Genomic DNA, 23,371 nt, shown 5'->3' on the forward strand with positions numbered 1-23,371 from the left:
ACTGCCCGAAGTTCCGTTGTTAACTTCACGGAGAATAATTTGAACGATACGTTGAACTCTGTATTGGGTAAAGGACACAATTCTGAATCTACCTTTGATAATTTTGAGCGTGGTGTTGTGGAAACTGTATGACGGCTTCCTATGGATCCTGCCGAAGAAATAAGAAGGGAAACTCCCCGTGCTCTGTTGAAAGCTCCTCCCCAACGCAGTAATATAACGTCTGAAGAAAGGGGTACACTACGAAACCTCCGAGAGGATCCCGACATAGTGATACTGAAGGCGAATTAAGGTAGCTCAACTGTTTTGTTGCCTCGTAGTTTGTCTTTGGCCTGCTTCGTGATACTGTGTACAGGAAGATTGAACAAGATCTTAAAAAAAAAGGAAAAAAACACGTATGCAACGGAAGAGTGAACACTCCTTAACTCTTCCTCGTTATCTCCAGAGATCATCAAGCGGCTTAGACCTCATGGCAATGTACCACCAAGACTGTATGGACTTCCGAAAGTGCACAAAGAAGGCCATCCTTTACGACCTATAGCAAGCAATATTGACACCCCCACGCATGATTTAGTCAAACATCTTGCTTTCTTGCTCAGACCATTAGTTTGCAAATGTCCACACGGAACTCAGTCAATTTCATCAACAGACTGGGGACTACCCTAAAGTAGCTCGGATCTTTCAGTGCCTTTTGATATAGTATCTCTTTTTACCAAGGTATCTCTTGGTGGTTTCTTGGCAATAAGTGGTAAATAGTTTCAGTCGGACATCACTGCTTTGTTTCGGCACGCTCTTCCATCGACCTATATTTTGTTCAAACAAAAATATTTTGAAAAGATTGACGGCATCGCCATGGGCAGCCCCTTGTCTTCCCTGGTGGCTAACTTTTTACGAAATATTTTGAGGAAAGTGCACTTGAATCAGCGGTTTTAAACCGTTTTTTGGAGGTACGTGGATGATACTTTCATCGTGTGGTCCCACGGAGAAGATAAGTTAACGGATTTTTTACATCATCTTAACTCCATTCATGAGAACATCCGATTTATTATGGAATTAGAGAAAGATGATTGTTACCATTCCTGGATATTTTGGGACATTCCGTTTATCGTAAGCCCACTCACACTGATTTTTACTTGCACTCTTCAAGTTGCCATCACCCATCCCAAACCATGATAGTGCTTAAAATCCTTGTACAGAGGTCCCATGCAGTATCGGATGTAGATAGTCTGCCTAAAGAGCTTGCACCTTTAAGGACAGTGTTCAGAGACAATGGATACTCGATCATGCTAATTAATAGGGCATTCTCAGCTAAAACCAAGAACTGAGAAGCGGATAAAGAGGAGAACGCGCCAGCAAAGCCCCTAGCTTTTGTTCCCTTCGTTGGAAATATTTACTTCAAAAATAGCAAGAATCCTCAGCAATTTTCCGGCGAAAGTGATTTTCCGCTCGCCATCTAAGATTTCAGACGTGCTGGGATCAGTGAAGGATAATTTGTTATTACGGAAGGTGAGAATTTACAAAGTACCTTGACAGTTCGGTATGGTCTATATGGGGCAAACAATACGCACAGTAGAAGAATGTTGCACAGAACAAAAACGTTGCACTTGCCAGCAAGTCTGCGTCTGCGAAACATTGTATCTCCAACAGACATTCAAAGTAGTATGACAAAACATTAATTTTGGCCACAGCAACATCTTTTTGGAAGGCCATTGTAAAAGAATCCGTTGAAACAGACATCGCGGAAAATCTAACGAAGCCTAACAGCGGATACCATTTGGATAATGCGTGGAATCCCGTCAACCCCCGAGATTTGCTACAGAAGAAGACGCCAGAATGCTCCGATGACCGCTGCGAGCGGGATCGCCGAAGACAGCTGATCTGTGCAGTTCCACCAGCGAGCGCGCTTCCCCCGGGCTGTGTGATCTTTCTGTCATCGTGTCTCTGACGCATGCGCGGCAACGCTATATAAGGCGGAGCGGAGAACGTTTTTGTCAGTGTCCGATAGCTCACCTCATGATGACTGGCAGTTGTCCAGTCGAAATATTGTGGAGTGAAGTTTACGACGATCGGCTGCAATCATGAAATCTCTCTGGACATGGTTACAAATATGTCCCTGTACGTGTCCTAATCTCCATCATTGTATTTCTAAGATTACTGCGCTAGAAATACGGCAGCGCAATGGTATCAGAGTCTCCGTTGACCCATAATGTTTCGTGAGAAATAAATCTCCGCCGGTTGGAGTGGCGCTACAGTCTGGAGTCGAGCGACCGCTACGGTCGCAGGTTCGAATCCTGCCTCGGGCATGGATGTGTGTGATGTCCTTAGGTTAGTTAGGTTTAATTAGTTCTACGTTCTAGGTGACTGATGACCTCAGACGTTAAGTCCCATAGTGCTCAGAGCCATTTGAACCATTTTTGAACCAAATCACCTTTTCTTCAGATGGAGCATACCTCCATCATACATATCTAAAAGTATCACAGTGCTTCCAACACATTACCCATTGAAGCACTTACATTTGATGCAACAGCCTCACAACTCAACTCATAACTCTACTGAAAAAGCAGGAGGATATTCGGAACTTAATCACAACATTGCTCATTTCTTAATCCACGCGCTGTTTGACAGTGGACCGACCATGATACTTTATTCCGTGTAGAGAAGAGTATATCCACATGGGTAGTACGCACATATGTAGTGCAGTTATTTATTTAGAGGCAAACTCAGTACGTAGACGCTTATACAACTATCATATTTCGAGAAACAACAAGCAAACACAAGCCGGACCAAATCAATGTCAATGTTTCCTCCAGCAGCAGCAGTCATCATACTATTACTTACACTACGATCGGAAGCGTAGTGCCACAGTCTCTAGAAGATATACCAACGGGGTTTGCAGTCATTCGCCTTCTACACCGTCACTTCTTAGTGATTGGATCACACGCCCGTTAAAAATCTATGAAAATGAATTTGAGTCTGACGTATTCTTCTGCTTTAGTTCGCCGACTTGTCACTTCCTAGATTTGGGATTGCATCCCATAAGATTCCTTCAAATTAATCGGAACCGAGACATGCATTCTACTTCAGCTCGTTCCAGACGCTCACTGCTAAGCATTTTACGGCAGTTAACTATTCCAACGACAGTATATGGGATTTCTAGTGCTATTAATGGGCTGTAGATTTAGTTACGTTCAGGTCAACAACCAGCTCCATCACAGGTCTTCCCGCCTCCTTGCAGACAACTCCACCACCTACGAACATCCCACATCTAAAGCAAATACACTACAAGCGGCTGTACGGTGCATGTTGGAGGATACATCGCGCCATCATTATCGATTATTCCTCTATCCTAACCACACACGCTAACCAAGTACAAAATTGGCTATATACTTCCGTACATACCTTAATCTACCCCTATGTTTCCTGGAGAAACACGTCGTTTTCCCCAGAGATTTTTTATCCATCACATACTCGAATGTAGTATGTTGGAACATGTATTATGTTCGAGTATAATGACTTTTCTGGAGACTAGAAATCTACTCTGTAGGAATCAGCATGTGTTTCGAAAAAGACGGTCGTGTGAAACCCAGCTCGCGCTATTCGTCCACGAGACTCAGAGGGTCATAGACACGGGTTCACAGGTAGATGCCGTGTTTCTTGACTTCCGCAAGGCGTTCGATACAGTTCCCCACAGTCGTTTAATGATCAAAGTAAGAGCATATGGACTATCAGACCAATTGTGTGATTGGATTGAAGAGTTCCTAGATAACAGAACTCAGCATGTCATTCTCAATGGAGAGAAGTATTCCGAAGTAAGAGTGATTTCAGGTGTGCCGCAGGGGAGTGTCATAGGACCGTTGCTATTCACAATATACATAAATGATCTTGTGGATGACATCGGAGGTTCACTGGGGGTTTTTGCAGATGATGCTGTGGTGTATCGAGAGATTGTAACAACGGAAAATTGTACTGAAATGCAGGAGGATCTGCAGCGAATTGACGCATGGTGCAGGGAATGGCAATTCAATCTCAATGTAGACAAGTGTAATGTGCTGCGAATACATAGAAAGATAGATCCCTTATCATTTAGCTACAAAATAGCAGGTCAGCAACTGGAAGCTGTTGATTCCATAAATTATCTGGGAGTACGCATTAGGAGTGACTTAAAATGGAATGATCATATAAAGTTGATTGTCGGGAAAGCAGATGCCAGACTGAGATTCAGTGGAAGAATCCTAAGGAAATGCAATCCGAAAACAAAGGAAGTAGGTTACAGTACGCTTGTTGGCCCGCTGCTTGAATACCGCTCAGCAGTGTGGGATTCGTACCAGATAGGGTTGATAGAAGAGATAGAGAAGATCCAACGGAGAGCAGCGCACTTCGTTACAGGATCATTTAGTAATCGCGAAAGCGTTACGGAGATGATAGATAAACTCCAGTGGAAGACTCTGCAGGAGAGACGCTCAGTAGCTCGGTACGGGCTTCTGTTAAAGTTTCGAGACCATACCTTCACCGAAGAGTCAAGCAGTATATTGCTCCCTCCTACGTACGTCTCGCGAAGAGACCATGAGGATAAAATCGGAGAGATTAGAGCCCACACAGAAGCATACCGACAATCCTTCTTTCCACGAACAATACGAGACTAGAATAGAAGGGAGAACCGATAGAGGTACTCAGGGTACCTACCCTCCGCCACACACTGTCAGGTGGCTTGCGGAGTATGGATGTAGATGTAGATGTAGAACCTATACGATTCTAGCAGCATCTACATGATGCTTTTTCCTCGCAGATCACTGACATAACACGAACATACATAGGCTCACAGGATTGGTAGAGGGCGACTATGTAGTGTCGAGAAGTCGAATTAACGTTACTATTCACCAGTACGTATCACTTAACCACAAATGGGTTTACGGGTGTTAATGTCGGGATAGCAGCTGACAATGGGCTCAAAGTTATCCTGATAATTTAGAACGTAGAATGAGGTCCGAAGGTGGGGCTCTCTCAAATAGAGTGGAAGAAGCTGTGCGCGATACACGGTAGATATCGAAGGACAGTTGACGGCTAAGTACGACACATTCTGTCTCGGCGTTATGGACGTCCTTCTGAAGCAGTAAAGTGCTGTGAACGCAGGAAGTGGTATGTGCTGTGTTGGAGAGAGAGTAGATCTATGGTGTTGTTTTGTTTAAGCTAGTGAGGACATTGAGATAGAGATGTGCTGTTCGTGATTTCGGTCACTCAATCATTGTAAGCTCAACAAATATTCATTGCAAGGTCGTATACCTATCCCAGCAGGGTTTGCATGCAATAAAAGTAGAATTCAAAGAATGCAAAAGAGAGCTGTTTTTGCGAATTTTTTTTGCGAAATTCCGTCTCGTAATTTTCAAACGCCAATCAGCGCTATTTAAGTACAGTGATGCTGTGTATGTGGTACACCCTCCCATGGCACACCCTCCCACCATTAATAAATGTTCCTTTAAAACTAGAGTCTTCCATGGTATATACTTATATATAGAGTTCATCCTGATTTGGGAATGTAATCTGCTTACGATGAAAACACAGCAAATCCAGCGTAGCAGTGGTATCAGCTGCCTGTAACATAGTTACCAAACGTCTGCCAGCACTATTTAATTAAATTGATGCTGTGTGTGTTACTCATACTCACCATTAACAAATGTCCCATTAAAACTACGCTCTTCATGTCTCCTAAATGCAATTTGCTTGTGAGGAAACAAATACCCAGTAACCCAACTGCACAATGGAATGAGATGCGTGTAACCTATTCTCCAAACGTCTTTCGGGGATATTTGATTATAGTAATGTGTGTAGGGTACTCCCTTCCATGATTAACAAATGTTCCATTAAAACTACAGTCTTCCGCACCATGTACATCCCATACTGATTTTTGAAAGTTACTTCCGTATCAATAGCGGTTGAGGGGCTCAGACTCAAACATTAGATTTACATAGTTATAAATGAGAGTTTAGAAACCAGGATTCTTTTAGAGAAGGAAGATGTAAACGTTTCTTCCGAACGTTCTGTAGTCGCACGTATCCATTCTGATTATCCGAATCCATAAGCTAGTAACCATCTATAGAAAGCCATTGCAATAGCGCAGGCTGATGAGCCATTTCAACGCCATACATCTCTGCTTTAGATCGAAACTTTATATTTCCGTTGCATCCATACCAACTTCCTAATATACACCACGCTCCTGACTATGGAATATGGTACAGTGTCTCTAGAATGCATGCCTATTAAGGCCCTGATATATGACATCATGCCTTCATCTGCCTACATTATGAAACCAGTCACTTTCAACCACCAGTTCCGATTATATGTACTGTGTAATGATTTATACTAAATTGATATGAGTCACAATCGTAAGTAGCACTAGGATTCTCTTTTTCAGCCTGTAATACTCCCCAATGCAGAATCTAGTCGCTACTAATTTATTGACGTGTACATGTCGCAAAGCACTTGTTACCGGATCATATGGAACCCTGTAGCAGAGGTCTTAACAATAGTACTTTTCTGTGAGGAGATATGATGTTTTTTAACAGCTTACGTTGGCCGAACGATGGTATTGTATGTCCGTTCCATGCTTTGACACTAAAAAATCACGATTCTTCAAAACAGATCAGGAGATGTTAAGATCACTGCGTCATCACAGCTATCATATTGAGAGAAGACAAGAAAAGGAAGCGTTTTAACGATAATACTTTGTTCTTCGCAATGTGTATTAACAAAGTATATAAAATACATTATAAAATAGTAGTATCTCTTGTATCCTTACCTTCGTCAAAAATGCTGCTACGGTAACTAGAACAGGTTTCTGACATACAGAACATGAGGAAAGGGTAGGTTTACATTTAACGTAGGCACCAATATCTCTGCAGGGAAACAACAGCGCTCCCGCTTCTTCCTGGAAGCAGAATTTACACAGGTGAGCATTTTCAGAAGCTCTCACAGTGACGTGGTGTTCTGATACCGCTTGCAGAAGACTGTTAGTATTAGTTGCAACCTTTGCAGTAATTTTACATCTCTTTTCTGACAGATATTATCAACAAACCCTTACCCCTCGCAAGGAGTATAAACAGGCATTTGGAAAAAACATGCAGCCTGTTCAGCCCGGGGGTTATTCGTTTGATCCTAATATTTCAACCCTCCACCACAATGGAAACACACGGCTTCATCTCCATCACCTCTATAAAAGAATATAGCTTCACTTAGTCTGTCAGCACATTGTTCAATAGCTTAAAGATGCCAGCCTCGGATCATATGTTCCGTATTTCGTGGAAGCTAATCTGATCTCCCACAACACACCACACCTTGAAAGGCATAATGATGCTGACGCATGAGGTTGGAGTACCTCCATTCTGTACAGATTACAAGCATCACTGTGTTCAAATAGCCCGATCAGATGACTGGAGATCAGATTACGCACATCTCATTCCATTGTACCGCTGGATTACTGGGTATATCTTTCATCATCAGCAAATTACATTTAGAAAACATGAGAGCGTAGTTTTCACGTCACATTTGCTAACGGTGGGTGGAACTACCACACACAGTATCACCTTACTTAAATAGCCCTGACAGACGTTTGGTAACTATGTCACAGACAGCTGATTCCATAGCTTCGCTGGATTTGCTTTGTTTTCATCTTAAGCAGATTACATTTCCAAATCAGGATCGGCTCTATATACAAGTATATAGCATGGAAGACTCTAGTTTTAAAGGAACATTTGTTAATGGTGGTAGGGTGTGCCACACACACATCATCACTATACTTAAATAGAGCTGACTGGCGTTTAGAAGCAATGAGACAGTATTTGGCAAAGGACTCTCTTTAGTATGCTTTGAATTCTACATCTGTTGTATGCAAAACCTGCTGAAATAGGTATACGACCTTGCAACGAACTTTCGTTGATCTTAGAATGATTGAGCGACCGAAATCACGAACAGCACATCTTCATCTCAATTCCCTCACTATCTTCCGCAAAACAACACCATAGATCTACTCTCTCTCCACCACAGCACATACCGCTTCCTGCGAACCATGTGTGTTCACAGCACTTTACTGCTTCAGGAGGACATCTATAACGCCGAGACAGAATGTGTCGTACTTAGCCGTCAACTGTCCCTCGATATATACGTGTGTATCGCGCACAGCTTCTTCCACTCTATTTGAAAGAGCCCCACCTTCGTACCCCACTGCACATTCTAAATTATCAGGATAACTTTGAGCCCATTGTCAGCTGCTATCCCGACGTTAACACGCGTAAACCCATTTGTGGTGAAATGATACGTACTGGTGAATAGTAACGTTAACTCGACAGCTCGACACTACATAGTCGCCCTCCACCAATCCTGTGAGTCTACATATGTTCGTGTTACGCGACTGATCTGCGAAGAAAAAGCATCATGTAGGTGTTGCTAGAATCGTATAGGTTAACATACTACATTCGTCTATGTGATGGATAAAAAATCTCTGGGAAAAACGACGTATTTCTCCGGGAAACATACGGATAGATTAAGGTATATACGGAAGTGTATAGGCAATTTTGTACTTGATCATCGTGTGTGGTTGGAGTATAGGGGTAATCGATAATAATGGCATGATGTAGGTACTCTCCAACATGCACTGTACAGCCGCTTGCAGAGTATTTGTTTTATATGTGAGATGTTCGTAGGTGATGGAGTTGTCTGCAACCAGGCAGAAAGAACGGTGGTGGAGCTGGTTGTTGACCTGAACGTTCCGCCTCATTTGCTCGAATTTTAAGGAAAGCAATCAAAACGCTAGGACGTGACAAGGTGGTGCGCTAAAGTAGAAGAATACTTCAGGATAAAATTCATTTGCTTAGATTTTTCAGGGGAGTGTGATCCACCCATTAAGAAATGACGGTGTAAAAGGCGATTGACTGCAAACCCCGGTGTATATCTCCTGGAGACTGTGGCACTACAATTCCGATCAAAGTGTGAGAGGTAGTAAGGTGACTGCTGTTGCAGGAAGAAACATTGACATTGATTTGGTCCGGCCTGTACTTGTTTGTTGTCTCTCGAAGTATGATAGTTGAATAAGCGTCTAAGTACTGGGTTTGCTTCTAAATAAATGACTACACTAAGTATGTGCATGGAATAAAGTATCATGGTCAGTCCACTATCGAACAGCGCGTAGGAGTAAAAAATGAGCAATGCTGTGATTAAGTTCTGAATATCCTCCTACTTGTGCAGTAGCTCCGCGTTATAAGTAAAGTTGTGAGGCTGTTCCAACAAATGTAAATGCTTCAATGGATAGTGTGATAGAAGATCTGAGAAACTGTTATTACAGGAGGTAGTCTCACCTTGAAGAAAAAGTGATTTATTTCTCATGAAATATTATGCGTCAATGGAGAATCTGACACCGTTACTCCGTCGTAATTCTAGCACAGTAATCACAGAAATGCGATAAAAGAGAATAGAATACGTACAGGGACATATTTATAAGCAATCATTCGATATCTATGAATTGCAGATGTATCAGATTTTCTTTGTTCAGTCATCGTAGAATAAAGGTGAAGCAGTAAGGCTTTATTGGTCATTAAAAAACGTATATCTGGCGTAAAGGTCATACAGGATATTTTAGGATATATGCAGAAGCTACAGATACGCTATTTTAATTGATCACTATGTATGTGACTGGACAAAGAACGAAGAAATCGATAATATTGTTACGACATACTCCACACCGTGCAGTGGTTTGCAGAATACGTATTTAGATGTTGGCTCCTGTCTACAGCACGGTTGCGACACCGATGTATGATAGCGTTTTCCAGAGGATTTAGGATATGTGTGCGTTGATGCTGAATGTAGATAAATCCAGTTATTGCGTCTAAAATAGCCGAAGAGGCATGCTACTGTTCTACTACGACTATTTTCTACAAATCTCTGGAAGCAGTACCAGTAGTAAGAAATATATGGTTGCGAGCATCCGCATGGTGGTGAATTTTTCTCTTAGCGTTAGTGTACTATTTTTCCTCATTGTGATATCTCTGTACATGGCCAGTGACGGGTAAAGGGCTATACAGCCTTGTAAGTAACGAAAAACTGCTGTAGCAACGAGATGTTACTTCATGAGAATTAGCACGGATCTGTGATTTCGCTGGGGTAAATATCGGTACATCTCGAAGACCGGAATATTCGTGTGAATATGGATGGTAAGCGATATTCTGGCAAAAGGGAAGCTGAGAGGTGATCTCTTTACCGCTTCTTCTAATCGTTGTGAGCAAACATATTACTATCTCCCACATACGTGTCGTGTAGTGACTGCAATTAGAAAATTAGTGGCTATACTTCGACTGATCGAGGAAGTATAAAAATGTTCATGGAAACAAGGTAATACGACAATGTAAATAGCTTAGGAAGGAGATAAATATTAAGTGCAGAGTAGCCACGGTGATACGGCTACGGGAAAAATTTGTGATGTGCTGTTTTTTCTCGTTGCGACAGCTCCCTACCTTGTCGGTGATGGGTGGGGGACTATACAGCCCTTAACTAATGAAACAGTGCTGTTGGAGCGTGATGGGATTTCGTGAGAATTAGCAGGAGTCTGTCTGTAACTTACCGAGGTACAACTCTTACTTGCAGAAATTAAGTGGACACAAATGTTATATATCAGCGACTGGAATATGCGTAAGAATAAGACGGGTAAGCGAGACTGTGAGTTGACACATGAGCTACATACCCCTTCTTCTAAGTGTTGTGGGCAAACATTATAGCATCCCACATACGTCGCACGAAATGATTGCAATAGGAAAATTAGAGGCTAATACGATGTTGTTTACTGAGAGAAAATCTGCAGCAAAAGTTCTGTCTTTCATTTTCTCGGTAAATAACACAGAACGTGAAACTTCCTGGCAGATTAAAACTGTGTGCCCGACCGAGACTCGAACTCGGGAGTTCGAGTCTCGGTCGGGCACACAGTTTTAATCTGCCAGGAAGTTTCATATCAGCGCACACTCCGCTGCAGAGTGAAAATCTCATTCTGAACTCGGGAGTTCGAGTCTCGGTCGGGCACACAGTTTTAATCTGCCAGGAAGTTTCATATCAGCGCACACTCCGCTGCAGAGTGAAAATCTCATTCTGAAGACAGAACGTTCTTCCATGAGTTTTATGTGTCTATAAATGGACGGACTGGTAGAATAAATTTACATTTACGTCTATATGCATCGTACGGTGTGTGGCAGAGGGTACTCTGTAGCACTAACAATCATTTGCTTTCCTATTCCCCTCGCAAATGGCGTGATGGAGGAAAAGACTTTCTCTATGCCTCTGTACTAGCGCTAATTTCTCGTATCTTACCTTCGCTGCCCTTACGCGAAACGTACGTATGTTGACATTAGAATCCTTCTGCAGTCATCTTCAAATGTCGGTTCTCAAAAGTAATCGTCGAAAAGAACATCGCCTTCCCGATAGGTATTCCCATTTGAGGTACCCGTCGAGTGCAATCCGATTGCAGGAAGAAAAAAATTACTCACCATGCAAAGGGACTCTCATGATCAATTTAATTAATTAGTCAGTCAATTTGATATTCATTACGTGGCGCTAGGCAGTTGAAAGTGAGAATGAGATTGCCCCGGATATGATTCGCGAGTTGGAGTGGTAATCAGGCTGTTTTTGGTTGATGTGAGACCTTTTAATAGAATTTCTACCTCCCACCTACGCAGGAAGAGATGGACATAGTAATAAAAACAACTAAATTAAGGTGATATCTAGCGTTAATCTCATATTTACAACTCTTCTGTGTAACTGTTTGATGACTTACCAGATTTCGTTGGCGACGAGGGATTTGTCTGCTTTAAGAGAGTTCGAACGTGTGGAGACATCCTGCGACAGGCACACAGCATGTTAGCAGTATGCACCAGCTCAGAATAGTCTGGGTCTTTCTCAAGCCAATTCACTGGTGGGGGAGGGGTGGGGAGCGGAAGTGGAGAAGGGGAATGGAAGACAACTGACTGGCGCCCTCTCATTGGCATGATGAAGAAGGTATCAGGATTCATCAGACCATGTAAAACTGTGCCAGTGCACCAACATGCAATGCCAGGGGCCCTGTCCCCATTTCAGTCATAGCTGCTGAAGTCGTGTTAACGTGGCCGGGAGTGTTCGGTGCAATGTGTGTTCAGGTACACTTGTACTCTGCCCAGCATTAACGTCTGATGTTAGTTCCACCACAGTTCGCCGCCTGTGCTGTTTATCAGTCTGTCCAATCTGCAATGTCCGACATCTGTAATGATGGGTGGCTACCCAACCCCTTCCCTCCCCACCCCCACCATCTGGTTGTGGTTTCACCATATGATGAAGACACTCAAAACACCACTCCCCGAACACCCAATAAGTCGCACAGTTTCCGAAATGTTCATTCCAAGCCTCTGAGCCATCACAATCTGCCCTCGATCAAATTCAGATAGATCGCACATCTTCCCCATTCTACACAAGGAGAGCACACCCACTGACACTACGTGTACCAAGCACGTGTCTGACTAGCAGTCTTTCTCCACCTGGTGACGCTGCTATCACCTAAATGGATTAATATCAATAGCATGTTGGTGGTCGTAATGTTCTGGCTGATCAGTGTGTAGCTCAGTATGCATTGGGGTGCCTTCACATTCGACTGTCTTGCGTGGATCGCAGGCTGCACTGCAGGATGGTACTTGTGTTATGAAATATCGGTGCATACGAGACCAAAGATATATTTAATTACCTGATTTGCAAAATGTATGTGTTTGATCTCCAATCGCTGAAAATATGTTTTATTACGAAGAAGAAGCATTGTAAGGTATGGTGAGTGGTTTAAGCGATCTATTTGATTTACACCTTCCAGAGCTTTTTTATCTACGTTGTCTGCTGTAAACTGTTAAACAATTAATTTGATAGTGTAGTGTAAATAGACTATTTTCCATCATTTTTAATGTCACATTTGCGATGTCAAGAGAGTGGGCTATTATTCCTGCCCAAATAAAGAGAACCACATCCCAACATTTCCCACCAATTTAATTAATGAATTTAAATATTAATTAATTGATTAATTTAGATATTAATTCATTATTAATTAATCTAAATAACTAAACAATATATTGCTCGAATTAACCGCCCATTTTGTATTCCCCCCCCCCCCCCCAGTCTGGCAGCTCAGCACAGACTGAGTCCTTTTCCCACCAGTTCACAAGAGTGGGAGACGATGTGAGAAGCACTGTCTTCCACAAACTGATTTAATAAAGAACATGCACAGTGAATTGTGTACATAAACATTATATTATTATGTCCTCTGCAATGTAATTGACATTGATTTGAATTTTTGTGTCGTGAGATCCTTCCTCTCCAACTGCTCAGCATAGACTGAGTATTTTCCCCGCCAATTTCCAGATGGTGGAGAAGAGGGTGAAGGGAAGGGGAGGGGCAAATGAGGAAAGGGAGAGGAGTGTTGTGGGAATTTCCCAGGATGGAGAAAATTGGCTCTGAACTGCATTGGGGAGGAATGACAGAAAGTGTACTTTTCCCAGAGAGGTGGTGAAGGAAGGAGGGCAGTAGAGGTTTCTCAGAGGGATGGCTGACACCCAGGGGGCCATAAATTAATCCCACAGAGACATAAACCACTTAGCAGAACATAGGTTAAGGGGAAGGGGAGGGGCATTTTAACTGATCAATTAATTAATAAGTACACCAATTTCATATCTAAAGTGAGCCAGGATTTTCTTTGCCCCACTACTTTCACTACAACATACACTGAGAGCCAAAGCTTTTTATGTGCTATATATACAGGATGTTATAAAGAGTGTCAAATTTTTTGAGAGGTGGTAATATTCATCCAAACAAGAAAAATAAGTTTAATAAATAAGGGCCCAGAAACGCACATTTTCTAAATCCAAAAAACATGGGCTCAGAAATGCATACTTTCTGTGATACCCACGTGTTTACAGAAGGTGTTCAACCTGGCGTCCATTGATGACAATACACCTTTCTGCCCTCCAGCATATGGAACGACACACCCTTCGAAGTATACCCAGTTGTTGATGTACCTGCTGGCACACATTGAAGATGTGACCTTGTAGTGCCTGCATATCGTTGATTCTCATGGCGTAGACCAATTCCTTCAAGTGTCCCCATAGCCAAAAGTATAGGGGATTGAGGTCTGGGGAATGAGCAGGCCAAGATGTGGGGCCCTCCAACCAATCCAGCGGTCTGGAAATGTCTGCATCAGACGTTCACGCACATTGCGACAAAAGTGAGCTGGTCGCCATCATGCACGAACCACATTTGTATTCGTTGCTGCGATGGTACAGCCTCCAGCAAGGTAGGCAATACATCAATGAGAAAGTCCAGATAATGAGCCCTAGTTAACCTTTGCGGTAGCATATGTGGCTCTGTTACTCTATCAGCAAATACACCTGCTCATACATTGATTGATAATTGGTGTTGCTGTCCTCTTTCCTGAACTGCTTGGGGATTTATATCTGCTCATACATGCTGGTTACAGAAATTCACAACACCATCTCTTGTGAATCCTGCCTCATTGGTAAATAAAATCTTGGATGTGAACAGTGGATCTGAGGCACAGTTCTGCAACATCCATTGGCAGAACCTCTGTCTGCCATGATGATCCTGTGGCCTTAGGGCTTGAAAGCGCTGTAGATGGTATGCGTACAGCAAGTGTTCATGAAGTACCCCCCAGATAAGAGAGTGAGACACGCCTTCTGCTGCTTCCAATCGTCGCACACTGGTCCCAGAGGCTTCTCCCACCGAACGTAGCACACGCTCCTTCATGTCAGGCGTGCGGACTGTGTGGGGCTTTCTGCTGCCAGTCTTCCGAGGTGTAAGGGTACTTGTGTCCCTCAGACGCCGAAAAAGTGTACCGAACAGCTTATCAGAGGGCACTCTGCAGCGTAGAGGGCTCGGGCTCGCAGGCTACGTCCATTTGCTAAACCATAGCAGAATATCATATCCGCCATTTCACTTGTCGAGTAGTAGGCTTCCCGTGCTAACAAGTGGTATGTACAAACAGGGCGTTTGGAACAAGGTAAAACACCGTGCGTGGTATGTACCCAGGGTTGACAGTACTGTACAGTAAGTAACTAACGTAGCCTACAACACGACTCGAACATCACAAATGACAGCAGACCACCTATTGATAGGTGGAGTATTGTGAGTAAAACATCATAATACCCTGCCGACACATTTCACGGAGCGACAATGCAACGACTGTGCTAATATACGCAACCAAGCGTCGAGCAGCCCTTCCTATAAGCATGTGTTTATCCAGGAAAGTATGCGTTTCAGAGCCCATGTTTACTGGACTTATTTTTCTTGTTTCGATAAGTATAATCACGTCTTAAAGTATTCGATACTTGTTCCAACATTCTGTGTATGCAATGATGTGTAGATTCGCCAGAATCGAAACGTCACTTGGTTTACACATTACACTATAGCCATCCTTTCCCAGTTGGATAAACTGGCTAGGGGACATATAAGTCCCCTAAGTGACACCCAATTTGAGACCTCAACTTTTTCCGGCGAATTGAATGTTCAAATAACTTACGGGTTTGCTGCCGGGTGACATCGTCGACCACCGCCGATATTTCGACAGGAGCACACCCAGCCATTCTCAAGGCACAACTGCAAGGAGGAAGCAATGTGCAAGGGAATTTAATACCTCGGTTCACAGACGAGAAAAACAAGGAAGATACCACACACAGAACAAGCAACTGCAGAGTCGACACCAAACCAAAGATAACCAACATCAGAAATATCGATAGTGATTATTAACCAACAGGTGAGATAGCACTAATTCTGTCCCTCTGTTTTTTGATGTGGTTCCTCTTTTCACTAGCGTTCCGCTCTCTGATTCGTTGCAGCTAAATGAGGTTAACAAATTTGTTTCGACATGTGCTGACTTCCACTTACTTTTTATTCAATGGTCAGTACTACGAACAGACTGATGGAGTTGCAATTGGAAGCCCGTTGTCACCTATTGTGGCCAATTTGTTTATGGAGAACTTTGAGGAACTGCATTGGAGTCAGCGACCTTGAAACCTGCGTTTTTTTTTCAGATATTTAGACGATATTTTTGTTGTTTGGTCTCATGGTAGTGAGAATTTAAACCGGTTTTTGAAACACTTGAATTCAATCCACCCGAATATTCAGTTCACTATTGAGGTGGAAAAGAATGGATGCCTTCCCTACCTTTGTGTGTTGGTCAGAAGGAAGACTGATGGCATGTTGGGACATTCTGTTTATAGGAAGCCTACTCACACTGACTTGTATCCGCGAGCTGATAGTTGTCACTATCCTCTCAGCGTGAAGGAGTGCTTCGTACCTTGGTTCACAGGGCCCACGTTATCTCAGACCCTGAAAGTTTGGCAGCTGAGCTGTTACATCTCGAAGTCACCTTTCATCAGAATGGTTATAGCGAGAGGCAGATCAAACGTGCGTTGCCCTATCAGCCTTCTGTGCAACGGGTGAGTGGCGATAGCAACGAAGTGGCACCTAAGTCTACGGCCTTTTTGCCTTACGCAGGAAGCATTTTCAACAGGATTGGCTGTATTTTGCGGAAATATGATGTGAAATGTGTTTTTGGACCACCCTCTAAGATTAAGGCCCTGTTGGCGTCCGTAAAAGATGACCTTGGTTTGCATAAGGCTGGTGTCTATCGTATTGCTGGCAGTTGTGGCATGCATATATTGGTCAGACAATCAGGACTGTGGAAGACCAGTGTATTGAACATAAGCGTCACCCACGATTACAACAGCCGAGCAAATCCGCTATTGCTGAACATTGCCTTGACACCGGTCATCCTATGGAATACAACAGCATGGAGATTCTGGCTCGCACGTCCAGCTATTGGGATAGTATTAGTACGGAAGCTGTTGAAATCAAACTATCAAGCAACCTTATAAGCAGAGATGATGGATTTTGTTTAAATGCTGTTTGGAATCCGGCTCTGTCTCTCATCAAAAAGCAGAGGGAAAAAAATTAGTGCTACCTCACCTGTTGATTAATAGTCACTATCGATATTTCTGATGTTGGTTATCTTTGGTTGGGCGTCGACTTTGCGGTTACTTGTTCTGTGTGTGGTATCTTCCTTGTTTTTCTCCTCTGTGAACTGAGGTATTAAATTCCCTTGCACATTGCTTCCTCCTTGCAGTTGTGCCTTGAGAATGGAAGGGCGTGCTCCTGTCGAAATATCGGCGGCGGTCGACGACGTCACCATAAGTTATTTGACATCCAATTGATTGCTAACGTTTCAGAGCAAGTGCATAAAGAAAAAGTATGTGACTCCAACACCTGTGTTTTTCACTTATTCATGCAACGAGTAAACGTAGCATGGGATGCAGCTTTATTTCATTTATATAAGGAAGTTTTACAGCAGCACAGCAGATGACTCAGCTTTCAGCTTTCTGGTTTCCGAGAGTCAAACATGGGTGCGAACACGATCCTCTGCGTGGTGGAGTGAAATACATTATTTGACTGGACACTTTCAAATTATGCAGGAGACTGGTAAACAAACCTCCACTGGTGAGAAAGAGATTTAGGAATTTTGAAGATCATAAAGACATGGGCACGATGGTGAGAAAGAGACTTAGGAGTTTTGAAGATCATAAAGACATGGGCACTATATTCTTCAATAGAATTCAGAAATTTCTTGCGTATGAATACACGAGATTTCAAAATAATTCCTCAGATGGTTGAGGAACGCATTTCGCAAAATCAGGACAATTAGTGCTTACCTCAGATTACCAGGCGCGATTCGCCGTCTTAATTCACTGAAAATTTTCGAATAGAGGGCGATACTCATGTGACCAATAACGAAAGGATAACCACCTCATCATCAGACTGGGATATGAGAGTTACAATTTTAAATAATCTAATATTCTAACCAATGTTTCCCGGCAATCGTTTAAGAACAATTCCATAGCCAAAAACAACCGAATCCAAAAAATCTGGGGTTTTAATTTTATGCTTCCAGTAAAACGATTTTCCGAAAAAGTATTTCAGCAACTTTGATTCGTTTACATACTTGTATAGTACGTTCTTTCAGCAGCACCGCAGATGACTCATCTTACAGCTTTCTGCGTTCCTTGAATCAATCCTAGATGTGGAAACGATTTTTTGCGAGGTACAGCCAAGAAGCCTTAAACGATCCACGACAAAGAATTGTAGTAATGAATCTCAGCAATGCATCACAGTGCAAGCTAAGCTTCACAAGAGCAGTGTTTTTTTGTGTGCCACTTCAGTCAGCCTCCGATACATATTGAAACATTTACAGAATTGAAAATGGCCACACAGTGACGGACATCTAGACCTGCAGTAAACTTCCCTTGCGGCTTGTAGCTGTACCCTTTACTACTTGACATCCCCCCACGATTCGCGAACGGTATTTACATTGGCTGTACTCATACTGCTTGGATCACGATGTGCTCCCAGCACTGCCATGGCATGTCACGCCAAACGCCATTTCCATATGAACACATAACGTCGGTGCCTCCACACAGTTTACCTGGCGCGAGCTGCCTACATCACGTAAGTCATAGTTATATGAAGGTGATGGCATTCACTTTCTTATCGTTGTTGTCTGATTTTTATTTGTGCCCACCCCCCCTCACCCCCCAAAAAAAATACACTACACCAGTCAAGCAATCTGGCCATAGTTACTTAATGCTACCAGTGCTACTACATATACAGGGTGGTCCATTGATAGTGACCGGGACAAATATCTCACGAAATAAGCATCAAACGAAAAAGCTACAAAGAAGAAATTCATATAGCTTGAAGGGGGAAACCAGATAGCGCTGTGGTTGGCCCGCTATATGGCACTGCCATACGTCAAACGGATATCAACTGCGTTTTTTAAAATAGGAACCTTCATTTTTTATCACATATACGTGTAGTTTGTAAAGAAATATGAATGTTTTAGTTGGACCGCTTTTTTCGCTTTGTAATAGATAGAGCTCTTACAGTCACAAACGTATATGTGGTATCACGTAACATTCCGCCAGTGGAGACGGTATTTGCTTCGTGATACATTATCTGTGTTAAAATGGACCGTTTACCAATTGCGGAAAAGGTCGATATCGTGTTGATGTATGGCTATTGTGATCAAAATTCCCGACGGGCGTGTGCTATGTATGCTGCTCGGTATCCTGGACGACATCATCCAAGTGTCCGGATAGTTACGTTACTTAAGGAAACAGGAAGTTTACAGCCACATGTGAAACGTCAACCACGACCTGCAACAAATGATGATGCCCAAGTAGGTGTTTTAGCTGCTGTCGCGGCTAATCCGCACATCAGTAGCAGACAAATTGCGCGAGAATCGGGAATCTCAAAAACGTCGGTGTTGAGAATGCTACATCAACATCGATTGCACCCTACCATATTTCTATGCACCAGGAATTGCATGGCGACGACTTTGAACGTCGTGTATAGTTCTGCCACTGGGCAAAAGAGAAATTACGGAACGAAGACAGATTTTTTACACGCGTTCTATTTAGCGACGAAGCGTCAGTCACCAACAGCGGTAACGTAAACTGGCATAATATGCATTACTGGGCAACGGAAAATCCACGATGGCTGCGACAAAAAAAAAAAATGGTTCAAATGGCTCCGAGCGCTATGGGACTTAACATCTGAGGTCTTCAGTCCCCTAGAACTTAGAACTACTTAAACCTATCTAACCTAAGGACATCACACACATCCATGCCCGAGGCAGGACTCGAACCTGCGACCGTAGCGGTCGCGCGGCTGCGACAAGTGGAACATCAGCGACCTTGGCGGGATAATGTATGGTGTGGCATTATGGGATAACTGGCCCCCCCATTTTATAGATGGAAATCTAAATGGTGCAATGTATGCTGATTTCCTACGTTATTTTCTACCGATGTTACTACAAGCTGTTTCACTGCATGACAGAATGGCGATGTACTTCTAACATGATGGATGTACGGCACATAGTTCGCGTGCAGTTGAAGCGGTATGGAATAGCGTATTTCATGACAGGTGGATTGGTCGTCGAAGCACCATACCATGGCCCGCATGTTCACCGGATCTGATGTCGCCGGATTTCTTTCTGTGGGGAAAGTTGAAGGATGTTTGCTATCGTGATCCACCGACAACGCCTGACAACACGCGTCAGCGCATTGTCAATGCATGTGCAAACATTACGGAAGGCGAACTACTCGCTGTTGAGAGGAATGTCGTTACACGTATTGCCAAATGCATTGAGGTTGATGGACATCATTTTGAGCAATTATTGCATTAATGTGGTATTTACAGGTAATCACGCTGTAACAGCATGCGTTCTCAGAAATGATAAGTTCACAAAGGTACATGTATCACACTGGAACAACCTAAGTAAAATGTTCAAACGTACCTACGATCTGTATTTTAATTAAAGAAACCTACCTGTTACCAACTGTTCGTCTAAAATTGTGAGCCATATGTTTGTGACTATTACAGCGCCATCTATCACAAAGCAAAAAAAGTGGTCCAACTAAAACATTCATATTTCTGTACGTACTACATGAATGTGTAATAAAAAATGGGTGTTCCTATTTAAAAAAACGCAGTTGATATCCGTTTGACCTATGGCAGCGCCATCTAGCGGGCCAACCATAGCGCCATCTGGTTTCCTCCTTCAAGCTAGACAAGTTTCGTTCCTTGTAGTTTTTTCGTTTGACGCTTATTTCGTGAGATATTTGTCCCGGTCACGATCAATGGACCACCCTGTATATCGTATTCTCAAACGACAAAATTGTGTGGCATTCACGATGTGAAGTACGATCTGGCCAGTTGAGCATCAGTCCTTTCTACAGAAAAGTTACATCTCATACAGGGAAATACCGAAACGTGTAGACTACTTTCGGAGAAGAAGAAGAGTTCGAGAAAAACATTCTATATTATGGTACGTAGAATGTGGTTAACTTTAATTTCCATTTGAAATAAGTGAAATAAAGCGTGTGGGACATGGACCAAACATGTAATCTCTGACCCAAGGGTCTGATACATTATGATCTAACGTACGCAGCCAATAAGTCGAATACGCAACAAAGTTGTCTGTGGTAAAGTTTTTGAAATTAGTGCCTATTACACTATCGAGCTGAAACGTCTTTTTATTGAATCAGTTTATCTTCTAATGATACAGCAGATCAAAATATTGAAAACTGACTAGCGATCTATAAATGGATACCCAGACTCGGTATCATGGAGTAATCTACACTTTGTACTTTGCATACAAAGGACTGCCCTTAAGATTTGACATTACAGCTTGTTCATAAAAAATTATCTGTCTACTTGCTGTAAGCCAAGTTTTGTAATGTGAAAACAGATTTCATTAAATTCTTCAACAGAAAGATGTAGAAAAATAATTAGTGGAAAAATGGCTACCGCAACTGTCGTAACTAAATCAATTGCTTTAAAATCAGGAACTCGTACAGAAAAGACGTAATTAATCATAATAGGTTCGCAGTCACAAAGCACTTGCGAACTTATGCTTCCGAAGCTCTTGATACGTAACAAACTATACTGCAAGCATCTGTCCATACTCTCATCGACAAAACTTTGGGAATATCATATTTTTTAACGCCTATGACAAGGTGGACATGAATGAAACAAGCTTTTTACACAAGGACACACATACATCAACAATACAGGAGCGAGACGTATGGGAAAATACGTACAGCAATCTACAGTCTTTTTTCTAGATATGCGCGTGACTTTATACAATGAGCACACAGTAAGAATGATTTCTACAATAAATTCAGTAATTGTGTAGTTTTTAAAACCGTACACGAACTCTCTCGCTTTCAAAACGACTGCAAAATGGTCACGTAAGATACCGGGCCAGCCTGGAACTGCTGTGAGTGCTGAATAACGTGCAAGAGCGTCTTGTTTATTCTCTATTTCTTTGGTACACACAGAAGAGAGATAAAGAACAGAGATAGCTGTATGCGTGTGACGTTTGTGATTGCAGGAACCCAACACCGAGCCCTGTGGACGGCGTGACGTGGCAGCCGTACGGAAGCGACGCCCAGCGCCACTACCTCATCGTCGACACGACGCTGGTCGCCGCCAACGACGTCTACAGTGCCAGGATGGACTTCATGCACTCGGTCATGCACCCTCCTGCAGATGCGCCAGCAAGCACGTCGGCAGCACTGTACAAGAGGGACATAACGGCTTTTATGCTGCAGTTCGTAATATTGCTGTGTATTTCGCATTAACGTAATAAAGGCAAATGACACGAGGCTAATAATTTATGATTTAAGTCAATAAGTTATGTTCAGTAACATCCACGAATTTATACAGTAAATGTGAGCCACTGTTTAGTTATTGTCTATTGTCGACTAAAACTTCCTGACACTTTTTCCTCGTTAAAATATGTCACGAGTGATAATAGTTCTCCTTCCATGTTGTCTTTCGCGGAGGTACCTGAAATATTTTTAAAATTCTTGATCACTTTCTACTATTAAAATTAAATTTGTCGTGCGACCAGTACGTAAGTTTGTTGACAGGTGATGCTGCATCATTGGAATGTATAAAAAGCTGTGAAATGAACCCCAAAATAATATGCCAACATTGCATTAAACACCGAGAAAATAACCCCTGAATTACACGAAACATTGACATAAAAGTAGTCAGTTTAATAACCTCATGCACTGAACATCCTTCAAACAAAAATGCGCGAGGATATGGGAGTTACACGCACTCAAGTGTTCTTGCACGCCAAGGTGCGCTTATCACGAGGACGCGTATTGACTCGTCTTTTTGAACTGAAAGATGAGGTAAAATATTTACACACGCAACTCTGGTGTAATATTCTACAATATTTATTACTTATTTCACAACCCACTTTTCGGCTGTTAAGCCATCATTACAAAGATGAGTATATGGGGCAGTGAAATTTTGCTGGATAAAAGATTTTAAACTAGTGCATTTACAGAGTATCTCCATTTCCAGAGACGAAAATGTTAAGTTTAGGAATAAAACAAGAGGGACTATTTCAGGTTAAATGCGATGTAAGATTATTTAACTAAGATAAAATACGTGACACAGTAACTAATGAACTATATAGAAGATAGCAACAGTTGTTCTTACAATAAAAGAAATTGAAAAATAAACTTTGGTGGCCTGATCCAAAGGTTTGGCTGAACAAAATAATTTTTTCTTTAATAGGTCTCAGATTCCGAACAGGTAAAATATACTAGCGAGATTAAACAGGTAATTGAAGCAGCTGTAATTACACAAAGTAAAATTTTTAGTACAACAAGAGAAATTATACTAACGGAAACAAAGCAAAATGGAGCAAGTCAGTGAGAGGGGTAATTTGAGTCATGGTTGGCTGGGA

General features: G+C 42.4%; 1 protein-coding gene across 2 annotated transcripts in view; it reads left to right on the forward strand.

The window, feature by feature from the left end:
- LOC124622630 (esterase E4-like) overlaps positions 1-22,247 on the forward strand; it is a 156,892-nt gene extending 134,645 nt beyond the window's left edge. For both annotated transcript variants that reach the window (XM_047148406.1, XM_047148407.1), the window contains one exon: positions 21,998-22,247. In XM_047148406.1, coding sequence (XP_047004362.1) covers positions 21,998-22,247 — 250 coding nt within the window. The remainder of the gene's footprint in view (positions 1-21,997) is intronic.
- Positions 22,248-23,371: the final 1,124 nt, after the last annotated feature.

This window comes from Schistocerca americana, chromosome 7 (genome assembly GCF_021461395.2).
Source record: "Schistocerca americana isolate TAMUIC-IGC-003095 chromosome 7, iqSchAmer2.1, whole genome shotgun sequence".
NCBI lineage: Eukaryota > Metazoa > Arthropoda > Insecta > Orthoptera > Acrididae > Schistocerca > Schistocerca americana.